Source organism: Suncus etruscus, chromosome 8, assembly GCF_024139225.1.
Source record: "Suncus etruscus isolate mSunEtr1 chromosome 8, mSunEtr1.pri.cur, whole genome shotgun sequence".
In the NCBI taxonomy this organism is placed as follows: Eukaryota; Metazoa; Chordata; class Mammalia; order Eulipotyphla; family Soricidae; genus Suncus; species Suncus etruscus.
Window position 1 is genome coordinate 110,329,601 of NC_064855.1, and position 12,577 is coordinate 110,342,177.

At 47.8% G+C, this 12,577-nt stretch overlaps 1 protein-coding gene and 1 non-coding gene across 2 annotated transcripts; both read right to left on the reverse strand.

The window, feature by feature from the left end:
- Window positions 1–1,874: 1,874 nt before the first annotated feature.
- On the reverse strand, window positions 1,875–2,975 carry SOX21 (SRY-box transcription factor 21). The gene has a single exon (XM_049778717.1). It carries the CDS (start codon window positions 2,706–2,708, stop codon window positions 1,875–1,877), a length of 834 nt encoding a protein of 277 aa, XP_049634674.1. The 5' UTR covers window positions 2,709–2,975.
- A 7,330-nt stretch (window positions 2,976–10,305) lies between these two features.
- LOC126017007 (U6 spliceosomal RNA) lies at window positions 10,306–10,411 on the reverse strand. Its single transcript, XR_007498686.1, has one exon. It is a non-coding gene; the product is annotated as a U6 spliceosomal RNA (small nuclear RNA).
- Between the last annotated feature and the right edge of the window lie 2,166 nt (window positions 10,412–12,577).

Consider the following 12,577-nt stretch of genomic DNA (forward strand, 5'->3'; position numbering starts at 1 on the left):
TCACCTAAACCAGGTACGTAAGGGCACTTCAGATAAAAATCTTGTTAGGAACTCAACAAGAAATAGAGGATTTTCTCTTTTCCCTGGTTCAGGCTTTATTTAAACTCTTTGTTCAAAAAAAATGAACAGAGTGATAGTCGGATTCTAATTTACAGATATAGTTTAGATGCCTAATATTAAATTAGAAGATCACGCAAGAAAACCATTTACACAGGAAGGTTAAAACCAATACTTAAAACTTTTTAAAAACTTTATATTACATAAAGTCAAAGTGAAACTAAATACATGTTAGTCAACTTCATTCACAAACATTAGTCAAAATATATACATTTAAAAAGAAACCAAATATAATCAAGGACAGTTCCCTAAACTGTGGTTTTTTTTAATTATTATTATCATTTGCAAGTGAATTGCAAGTGATCTAAAAAAATAAGCTAATTGGGGAGGTAACTGCAAAACACATTTGAACGGTGCAAGTTGGTGGAGAATGCTAGCTGAAAATGAGAGACATCTGCCAAAACAATTTCATAGGTCTATTTTCCAGCTTTGCTAAATAATAAATATATAATTACCACTCAGACAAAAAAAGTCTGATTTAATCTGAGAGAAATTGCGATCCTGAACTAGTCCCGCAATTTTTTTTTAAAGAGAACTTTTGACATTTGCTCCAAATGCTTTGAGAGTCTAAAATCGACTCAAATTTAGGACAACGCAAGAAACACATTTCCAAAAACTCAATTTTTTTTTGTTTGTTTTTCACGGACATGTACACATTTACAGTCTTAAAGGTGAACTCAGCCATCAGGGGAAGAAAAAAAAAAAAACAAGAACGAAGCTTTCGCCCTGCTATGTAAACTGCGTCAGAGATCCAAGCGAGAGGGCTCAAGGAGACGTCTAGTGGAGAGGGGAGGTGGGTGGGGTGTTCTGTTTTGCCTTATTAATTTTTTAAGGGAGAAAACCCAACTGACAACACTTTATCTCTCTCCTGTGTCGTGTTTGTGCTCTAACAACAAAAGAAACCGCAGAGACCATCCTATCCAAAAGGCCAGATCCCAGCCAGTCCCTGGTCAAGGGGTGTATGGACCGGGTCTGGGGGGTTTCAGCCTGGGAGAAGGGAAATCTTCAAAGTTCAAACAAGGCAAGTGGGATGGGGTGGGGGCGACTTGGCTTGCAACCATCTGGCTCCAAGTATCGAAAGACCCAGATTAACTTTTCCCATGTCAAAAACTAACATCAAATAGAGCATGCCATGCGGCCTGGGGGGGAAAAAAAAACTTATAAATAAACATAAAAGTCTCAAGAAGACACTGGGAAAGGGGAAAAAAAAATAAAAGAAAAACAAAAACCGGCCAAGAAACCTTCCCTCTCCCCCAAACCCAAAAGTCCCAAACAACAAAACTGGGGAAAAGAGAAAAATACAAAAAACCCAACTTGTCAAAAAAAAAAAGTTACTACTCCACCTCTGCGCTCCCAAACGCAACAGGTAGGCCTCCCAAGTGCAAAGCCGAAACCCCGAGCGTGGCTGCTGCGGGATGCTGCAAACGCCCCCCATTTCTTCAAGTTTCCAAGGCGGCGGGGACAAAGTGCGGGGCTGCTACGAGCCTGGGAGACAGACGCCCCAAAAAGAAACTTGCGTTCAGCATCCCCCCCAAAGCTCGCTCTCAGCCCCGCGCACCCCGAACTGGCACCTTTACAACATTCTTCTGTACACCCACCCTCTCCAAAGGTCCTCGCGTCCGTGCGTCCGTCTGTCCGTCCGTCCGTCCGTCCGCGCGGGAGGCCGCCGAGCTCCTTTCTCTCTATGCACATATGTACAACGTGTGCACCCCCATACACACCTACACACGCTCCCAAAAGCCACGCGTCGCGGGGGGTCATAGCGCAGCGGCGTAGGCCGCGGGGTAGGGGTCCAGCTGCGGCTTGCCCATGCCGGGCAGCAGGATGTAGGCGAGCGGAGGCTGCAACCCGGGGCTGGGCCATGCGCTGCAGTTGCACGGGATCATGTAACCGGGGTTGCCCGGGCTGGGGTGCGAGTGCGTGTGCCCCCCGGCGGCAGCCGCCGCGGCTGCAGCAGCGGCAGCCGCGCCGTGGAACGCACCGGCGGCCCCCGCGCTTGGATAGCCCAGGGAGGACGCGTAGGGCAGGCCGGAGGATGAAGACGAGATCTCTGCCATCTTCGAACCCAGGTCGAGCAGCGAGTAGGGGCTGCCCGCTGCTGCAGCGGCTGCCGCTGCCGCAGCTGCAGCAGCCGATTGCGGGAAAAAGACTCGAGCGGCGGCTGCAGCCGCGGCGGCCGCCGCCTTCTCCGGGTTGGCGAGCAGCGACTCGGGCACCAACCCGGCGGCCGCGCCCGCGTGCAACCCCGCACCCGCCTTGAGCGCGGGATGCTCGGCGTCCGCCACGCCGCCCAGGCCGTAGGGCACCGGGAAGGCGAACTTGTCCTTCTTGAGCAGCGTTTTGGGTTTGCGCCGGGGCCGGTACTTATAGTCGGGGTGCTCCTTCATGTGCATGGCGCGCAGCCTCTTGGCCTCGTCGATGAAAGGCCGCTTCTCCGATTCGGTGAGTAGCTTCCACTCGGCGCCCAGTCGCTTGCTGATCTCCGAGTTGTGCATCTTGGGGTTCTCTTGAGCCATCTTGCGCCGTTGCGCCCGGGACCACACCATGAAGGCGTTCATGGGCCGCTTGACGTGATCCACCGGCTTGGACATGTTGCTGTCGCCTCCGGACCGCGGCTGCTGCAGCCCCCCGCCACCCGGGCAGTCGGCCTCGGCCCGGAGGAAATCAATATTGGCTGTTCTAGGGGACTCTCCGCTCTCCGGCGAGGAGGAGGAGAAGGAGGCGAAGGAGGAGGCTGGGGGAGCAGCCCAGGGCCACGCCGCGCACCCCCAGCCGCCCGCCTCTCTCCGGCTGAACTCTTGCGCACAAATCCTCTCCGTTGGGAGACGAGCTGGGGGCGCGATCGCTGCTCCGAGGGGACCCCCACACCGCGGTGGCAGCCCTGGGGGGCCAGGAGAAAGGCGGTCCTAACTTTCCAAGGGTCTGTGCGCTCCAACTCTCCAGCAGGATCGCCGCGTCTCTCTGCTTTTCAGACGCGGGGCAGCGCGCAAAGTTGTCCAAGGGGACTCTCGGAGCTGGAGGCTGGGGTGTTTGGGTTTGGGTTCTTCTCCTTGGTGACTTTCTCATTTGACAGCAGCAGATGCAGGTGGAACGAGGAGGGGGGGGAGGAGGAGAGATGGGGAAGTGACCCCCTGGAGGAGAAGAAGTGGGGGTGAGCGGTGGTGGAGAGGAGGAGGCTCCGGGCGCGACGCGGGTACCGAGAGAAGCAGCACAAACGCAGCAGCAACGACCGATCTTGCAGGCTCGGGGTACAGGAGAGGCTGGAGACCCTTCCCAGCCCCCCAACAGCTGCAGTTTTTTTTGGTCCGCTCCCAGGCACCTGCCTTCTTTGGAGTTCTTCCTCCTCTTGACTGTCGGACTAGTTGGTTGGAAGAGGCTGGAGCAAAGCCTGGGGGTGCCGGGCACGGGCACTCAGTCCTGCCCGCTTACCTCCGCGTCTCCACGTCTCCGCGTCTCCCCGGTCCCCGCGCCATGCATGCGGGCTCTGCTGGCTCCGAGCCCCTCCGAGGCGCACAGGCCGGCTTGGGGTTCCCGGAGCGCGCGAGCTTGGGGGGTGGTGGCGGGGGACAGCGGCGGAGCTGGCTGGCGCTGCTGCAAGGCCCTGCCCGGGCCGCGTCCCCGTCCTGCGCGCCCTCCTCGCGCCCGCCTCTGGCAACTTCACTTGGCCCAAGTTTTTCCTGCGCTGACTCCACCGCGCCCCTACCGGGCGCGCTGGCCTGGGAGCGCGCGGGTGTCCGCGGAGACGCCGCACCCCGAATCCCTCTCTCCCCAAGGCCGGCAGGGAAGAAAGAAGGTGCTGGAGCTGGAGAGGGTTTGGGGAGGGTGGTAAATCTAAGGGTCACGCGCCATCACCTCTCTTGCAGGTCCGTTCTCACCGGGCCGCTCTCCCCAACAACTCCCGGGGTCCCTTCTCCGCCAGACCCGTGTCTTCTCTCTCTCTTTCTCTCTGCAGCTTTCGGGACACCCTAAGTCCTCCGCAGCAGGCTCAGGTGAGTCTCTCTCTCCCTGCGTGCGCGCGCGCCCCGAGCCCGGCGCTGGCTGTGCATGTCCAGCCGGCGCGGAGTGTGTGTATATCTGGGGGGGCCCTGCGGAGGAGGTGGAGCCCGAGGCTCCGGGAGGGAGGGAGGAGGGACTAGCGGAACCTCCTCCCGCTCCCACACTCCCACACCCTCCACCCCAGGACCTCGAATTCAACGCGATCTCCCTCCTCCCGCCCCCCTCCTCTTTGCACTGGAGAGCAGGTTTAGGCGAGTGGAGAGAGAACCCGGAGCGCGCCGCCGAGTCTGCGCTCTGCTCGGCGTGGGCCGTCCCGGGTGGCACCGCCACCTGCTCCGGGCAGGCCGGCCGGACCGACCGATCTGGTGGTGGCGGAGATTCGGGAATCCCTTACCCGGAGAAAGGAGGTGCCAACTGGGAAGAGGGCTCCCCAACTACGGAGGAAGAGGGTGCCTAGAACCTGGAGAGCCAAGCAAGGGGTTGGCGCGCTCTGAAAAGGCTGCAAGACTTTTCCCTCCCTAACAGCCCTGTGCGTCTTTTTCTCGGAGGTTCCATTGCAACAGAGACTTCCCGCGTTTTCTTGCCCCCGTCAGAGGGAGTGGAGCGAAAACTTCCCCAGGACGAGGAACTAGCATGGCATCCTTGGCTGACGCTGAAACATCGGCAAATTGGGGGGTTAGAGAGGGTGGCATGGTTGTATTTTGATTCTGTTTGGAGCCTTCTTTATTTGCGGATTTCTTGAAGGTACAATTCACTTGATGCCCGTGTTTTGCAGTCAGTCCATATTTCATGGCAGGAAGGAAAAAAAAAAGGCAAGCAAGAAAAATAACTCATTCTCAGCTCTCTGGACTGGAATAATAGTTGTATGTGGAGAAGCCTCAATTCTTTTAGGAAGAACAAAAATGTAATTTGCTTTGTAGTTGGCGTGATGGGAAACTCGCTCTGCGGGGTTCTGTTTGCACCCACCCCCTCACTCTTGATAAGGCTCTGACACACGTAGAAGGAGATCTGTCTGGAGGTTTGCAGAGTAAGTTGGCTTGCCCTCGGGGAGAAAGAGTTTCCTTACCGGGTAGCTTGGAAAAAAAAGTTGCAAATAGAAGTTTTCTTCGGGTTGGTAACTCTTTCGTCTTCGCTGCATCTTATACACACACACACACACACACACACACACACACACACACACCACACACACACACACACACACACACACACACTGCAGTGACTTTGGATAAAAACGGCTTCAGGCCCTCAGATGTCTTTAAACGTGAGGCGTGTTTTATTCACTCCTCTTCATCTAAGAAAGTAGCTCTAATTTTAGTTGCTCTGGTGACAGAAATATAAGCTGGCTTTGGAACATATGGGATCATATATTTTATTTTTAAGTTGTTACGTTTACTGATGTTTGCTGTGTATCTGCCGTGATCTCGAATCACTACAGTTATTGGGCTTATTTTGCTAAAACTATATTCCTTTATAATGTTGGCCTTGTATATGAGTCTTTTAAAGGCACCGTGTTATTTACAGACTAAAATGTTCACAAGTGTAATTACTAGAATATGAACTATACTGTTTTGTGATGACATACTACAAAATTATCACCCCCTGAGCTTTTACCTTACTATGTAATAGGATTAAGGCAGGAATTATTGTACACCGTCATATAAATAACACATTGTATGTGAAAACCTGATTTAGAGCATTGTAGGTAAGGAAGAGTTCCAATAGAAAACTATTAGGAGAAGATTTTTGATGTTTTCATAATTTAGGTTATAGAGTAGATTTCAATAAGTGATTGTGCTCAAAAGACATGTTTGAATATCTGACATAAATGTATGTTTTTCTTTGTGCAATATCTTACTAAAATAAAATGCATAGACCACCTGCGATAGTTTTACATATTGCACCATATTGTTTATTTAGAGATTTAGACAACCACAGTCTGAAAGTTCTTAAAGTCAAAGAATGTTGAACTATGGGAAATGAAAGTGTTTCCCAAATCTTAGAAGAAGGAAAAAAATGGTCAGTGTGCTTGTTTATTTACCAATAAAACATCACACCATTGAACATTGGTGAGAACTTGGTTTTCATTTTGGGTCTCAGGGATCACTATTCCTTGCCTAAATCCTTTGCAGCCAACGGGACAGGCCTCTGGCTAAGGCTGGATAGACAAGGTGGCAGCAACCTAGCACTGCACACCTGGAACCAGTTCGAACTCTTGAGGCCTGAGTCAGAAGAAGCCTTTCAGCTGTTGAGTTCTTTTCCCATCCTCTTCCTTTTGGTCCAGTATAAATTTATTTCTACTTTCTCCACTCTTGAGTGACTGTATTTTTGCACATGTGTTTTTATGCCCTAAAGATGGAAGATATGGAGCTAGAGGAGACTGTGAGAGAAGGGGTTAGGACAAAGGGCTCTGAAAGAGACCAGGGTAGGAGAGATATTACTGCAAGGTGCTTGTCTGATATGCGGCCCACCTGGGTATGATTCCTAGCTTTTCATATGGTCCTCCAAGCCTGCCAGAGTAATTCCTAAGTGCAGAGCCAGGAGAAAGCCCTGAGCATGGCCAGGTGTGGTTCAAAAACCAAAAGTAAATAAGTAAAATAAATAATAAAAAATAAAAGAGACCAGGGTTGACTGTATGAGGCTTGACTTAATCTTCATATCTCCGTGACTGTGTATTTTTATGGAGACAATCTGGCTTGACACTGGTTTGGGTTGGTCTTGTGGCCTCAGGAATCCCAGGATCATGGCTACATCTCCTCAGAAATGAGAGACAGCTGGTCTAACTACAAAGTTTGTGGCTCTGTCTCTTATTTAGAATGTCCTTGACATTCTATCTGGTAAATAAATGTGTTGGTGTGGTTTTTTTCCCCCCTCTTTGGAAACTTTCACTAGGAGGCAGCAATGAGGCTGTTGGAAAGTAAGAAGGTTCCTGTGCAACTCTATGCTGATTTACTCTTCCCTGATAGAGAAAAATATTTGGGTCCCCCAAGGGCCATCCTGGGCAGGAGGGAACCCAATCATTTCCCACCATTCTTTCTATTTCCAGCCTCTTGAGGATTGACATCCAGGGAACTCCCAGTCCCAGGTAAGGTGATAAACCAGGGAGGTAATAAACCACCTCCAAGCCAGCAAACTCTCAAACTGCAGAGGGCAAGTGGAACACAAGATGCAGAGACCATCCTGGAAAATGTGGAGGGTCTGGTCTTGAGCAAGGATGATACTGTTTGCAAAGATGATTGAGTCTTTCTGTGCTGCTGATTTCCCCACTGTCTCCCAGCCCCATCAGATGGACCAATCTTCCCTTCTCCATCCCCAACAGACCAAAGGGGACTTGTCACCAGCAGTTGTGGCAGAAGCCAGCTGCTCCGCCAGTGGCCTCCAACCTGATATCAAGCCTATGTTTCTATCTCCCAGGCTTAGAAACTGGGAATGTGGACAAATGAGTGAAGAGATCCCCTTTCTAATTCTTCCTCAGCAGTGCCCACTTAGGCTGGAGTTATAAAAGGGGAAGGATAAGAAGGAGGGGGAAGAGGAGACCTCTTGCCTCTCTTGCCCACTAATAAAACACCACCAACCATGTGAGGTGGATGGGGGAATTAATACAAAGAATTCAGATGGATTTCAGCCAAGAATCTCAGTAAAGCCAGGGAAAGATTTGATTTCTCTTAGAATAAGAGGATATTTGGTGGGGGAGTGTGTGGGGAGAAAATTGGGTAGGTTGGGATTGAGGAAGCTACTAGTGAAATGATGATGAATAGGAGAGTTGAGTGGTGTGTTTTTCTAGGTGTATTCCTAGTAATCCCTGGGTTTTAGGGGTAGAGGAGGATTGCTTTTAAATTTTACGCTGCCCCCCCCCAACTGATTGCATGAAGGAGCAAACTTGGGAGAACCCTCCATAGGAAGTCTAGCGAGGAGAGTAATAAGACATTCTTCTGAACTTACAGGAGGGCTGATAGACCTTCCTTCAAGCTTCTAGATCATTCCTATCTTCTCTATCTTCTTTCCCAGGGATCCCAGACCTGAGGACACAAGATTATATCATCTTCCAGGCTCTTTCCATAGGAAATCACAAAGAGTAGAGCTGTATCATCACATCAAACTCATGTTGTGGTGACCTCATGGTTGATATACACATGTAGATCATGTGTATATCATGCCTCGGTCTGGGTCCCTAGATCTTTCCTTTCTGTCCATGGATCTGAGTTAGAGTTAGTTAAATAAGTGGTTTGATTACCTTTCAAATTATTATTTATTGGGTTCTGTTTTTGTTTGTTTAGGGGTCATATATGATTGCACTGTGTACAAGGCAAGTGTCCTACTATACTATTGCTCTGGCCCCACCATTTATTATGTTCTTAAGAAACCCCACATTTGGAATTGGGGAGATGGCTCAAAGGACTTGAGTGCATGCAGGAGCCCAGAGTTGAATTCCCCGGCAGCACCCAAGGCACTGCAGGAAAGTAGTTTGAGAGAAGAGTTACCATCCCAATTTGCAAATGGAAAGAGCCAACTCTCAACACACCTGAGGGATCTGCCTCAAGTCACATAACATAAAGAAAGGAGATATGTCATAGACTGATCTCACTCATTTGTCAGTTATAAGAAAAATAAAGATATATGGTAATAATATCAAAAATAATAGAGATAAGGGCCAGGAACACCAGTCCATGGTATGAAGTTTTCCACAAATAGCATGAGGGTACAGTTAGAGCAAAGAAGGGACCACTATGACAATTATAGTGAGAAAGGGTCATTCTGGACAAGAACTGGGTGCTGATAGGAGGGAAAGTGATGGACATGATTACATTGGCATTGTTTTCCCCAGAAACAATAATGCAAGCCACAGTGTCTAAAAGGGGGAGGTGAGAGAGAGAGAAAGAGAGAGAGAGAGAAAAAGAGAGAGAAGTAAAATGCCTGCCCAATAGGCAGGCAGGGCAGCAGTGGAGGAAAACTGGGGACAATGGTAGCAAATGTGCATAGGTGAAGGGTGTTGTACATTGCATGACTGAAACTCCATCATAAATAACTTCTGTGGAAAAACATTATGAATGACTTTGTATTCACGGTATTTAAATAAAGTAATAAAGCAATACAAAATAAAGTAATAAACCAATGAATTGAGTGATGTTCTTAACTGATGCCATGACCAGCTTCTTCTGCCTAAGGCTCAGTTCTTCCCTGGCTCAGATGAACAATCTCGCACTTTCTCCACCTTCTTAGGACCAGCTCAAAGTCTCCCCAAGCAATATCTCTCCAGTGGCAATATCTTTCTGATAAGGTAGTTGCATGGCCCCATACCACTTTCTACCCAGACCCGGTCTCTCCAAAGTCCTGACTCAGCTTCTCAGTAGCAGCTACCCAGAGCTCTGCGTGGCTGTCACTACAGACTTGGTCTCAGCCAGCGGACTGTTCCCCAGCCCTCCCCAGCCCTCCTGTGCAAACACTGAACAATGCCTTCTCTGAAGGAACCCAATCTTTCTCCCCTTTCTCTGATAGCCCAGGACTTCGAAAAGAAATTTCATAACAATGCTATCTAATCTGTCTTTATGACCCCACCTCCACTCTAGTTGTGGGTCCCACCCTCTGACTTTCTCTCCAGTTCTACCTTACTTTTACAAATTCCAAGTACACAATGGCTTAAGTCAGGATTCCTGACTCATGATAGGCTCTGGCTCTTACAATTGCTCCAGTAATGGCACATTTACTGACTCATTTAATAGTGTAATGGTGACTCCATCCCTGGAAGTAAAACTTGCCTTTAAAGAGGCCCGAGTGGTAACACAGAGATAGGGCCTTTGCCTTGCATGCAGCCTACTCAGGATGGATGCAGGTTTGATCCCTGGCATCCCAGGGATATGAGTGCAGAGCCAGGAGTAATCCCTGAGCATCATCGAGTGGCAAGACAAACAAACAAAAACCCACAATGATCACTCCTGCAAGGGAGTATACATACAATGAAAAGCCTAAACCCCAACTATCAATAATAACTTTGTAATAACAGTTCTTTGGTGAGAAAAATATTTTTTAGTAAAAGAAAGGTGAGGTGTGTCTTCCCCAATCCAATGTCACTCTTGCCATCCCCTTGCTCTGTTTTTGTTGTTAGGGCTTCTTATCACTATGTAGCCTTAATAATATTTTTAATCTTTTGTTTGCCTAACTTAAAATTTTTATTATTATTTAAAAAACTTTTGTTAAAATTTGGAACTCTTTACAAATTTGTGTGTCATCCTTGCGCAGGGACCATGCTAATCTCTCTGTATCGTTCCAATTTTAGTATATGTGCTGCCGAAGCGAGCACTATTATTTAAAATTTTAACTGATCAAAATACTGTGGTTATTTTTTTGGGGGGGCACATCGGGTGATGCTCAGGGGTTACTCCTGGCTCTGCACTCAGAAATCGTTCCTGACTTGGGGGATCATATGGGACTCCAGGGGATTGAACCACTGTTTGTCCTGGGTCAGCCACATGGAAAGCAAATGCCCTACTGCTGCACCATCACTCCAACCTCTCAAAATACCGTTTTTATAGCCATTTTTTTTAATGGAGGTGCTAGGATTTCACACTTTTTATGTATACATCATCCCAATTTCACACCCATCAGTAGCGTTCTTTACTACTGTCATGGGAATCTCCTCCCATCCCCCCCCATATAAACTCATTTCTATAGACAAAATTTTTCATTTTTTCTTGGTTAGTGTGGATTTTTTGTTTCATTTGTTTATTTGTTTGTTTGTGTTTTAGGCCACACTTGGCAATGCTCAGGGCCTACTCCTTGCTTTGAACTCAAGAGTTATTCTTGGAAGGGTCTGGGGACCATATGGGCTGCTGGGGATCGAACCTGGGTGACCTTGTGTAAAGCAAGTGCCCTACTTACTGTGTTAATGCTCCAGCCCCCCCAAAAAAACTTTAGTCCTGATGCCTTGATCAATTGTTCCTTTATGCTGTTTCTATTTTTATCTCACATAAGGGAGAGATTTGGGTGGAGTGCACACCCAATAGTGCTCAGGACTGTGTTCAGGGATCATTTCTGGCAGGACTTTGAGGACCCTAATGAATGCCAGGGAATGAATCTAGGTTGGCTGCATAAAAGGCAAGTGCCTTACACACTGTACTATCTTGCCAGGCTCCTGATAAATTTTTTTTTCTTTTCTTTTTTTTAGTAAATTAAGCTTTCCTATATAAATTGGCTTGATGAACTTTTTTAACTTATCAGTTTTATGAATTAGACCCAATGTTATTGTATGCCATTGGGTTGCTTCCTCTTAGCTGATCTCTAATATTCAATTGTGTCCATTAATATCTCTGCTTTTTTAAAAGTTGTATTAGTCAGGGTGATAGTATAGCAGGAAAGGCACTTGCCTTGCATGCAGCCAACTTGTGTTTAATTTGTGACATCTGTATAGTACCCCAGTCCACCAGGAGTTTAGACTCAGAAATAAATCCTGATCATCACAAAGTAAAGACTAATCCCCCAAAGAACCCCAAACCCCCAAAACATATGGAGCCGAAGCTATAGAAGATCAGGTAGGGAATTTGCTTTACATGTGACTGACATGAGATTGATCCCTGGCACCCCATGTTGTCCCCCAAGGACAGCCAAAACAAACAACCAAGCCTGTTGAACACACACACACTTTAAAATATTTTTGTAGTAGCATTAGCAAAAGTAGTCATGATTTTGTTAACATTATCCCATTGGTGAGCTCATGAAGTTTGGCTATTTCACCAATGTTCGCTATAAGTGAGTTTTCCTTTTTAGTTTTCTTTCTTTATTTTTATTTAAAAACCTTGATTGCAAGTTGTGCATACTACAGTTTTTTTTCCCACAGATACAGTTCTTCATGATTGAGTTACAGTTATATAATGTTTAACAACATTCACCAAAACATATTTTCAATCACTAAAGTCAAGTTTCTTCTCACCCTCCTTTATGCCCTCTCCCCCCCTCCTGCCTGCCTTTGGGGCAGGTATTTTACTTCTCTCTCACACACAGTCTCTCACTCACTCTTCTATAAGTGAGTTTTCATGATAGCTAAGTGTAGAGCATCTAAGATCTGAGGCCAGAAGTTTAATCCCTGGCAACTCCGACATATTCTGAGCACAGTCTTTGTGGCCCGGCAGCATCAGAGTGTGTAATGTAAGGCACACTGTGTGTGAGCACTGCCCCAAAAGATGTATGTTTAATGCAGCGGGGAGTGTGACCCTCAATGAGCATGCATGTGTGCAGTTATTGGCCACATTTGTGTTAAAAGTAGACTACATGTAGGACGGTCATCTCTCTATACAATCGGGGCATACGTCATTGTGTTGTATATTTTATAGTGTTTTATTTTTGGTTTTGGGGTCACATCCAACAATACTCAGGGTCTATTCCTGTTTCTGCACTCAGGGATTACTCTTGGCAGTGCACAGGAGACCACAGGGGGCCAAGAATTGAACCTGGATCAGCCACATGCAAGCAA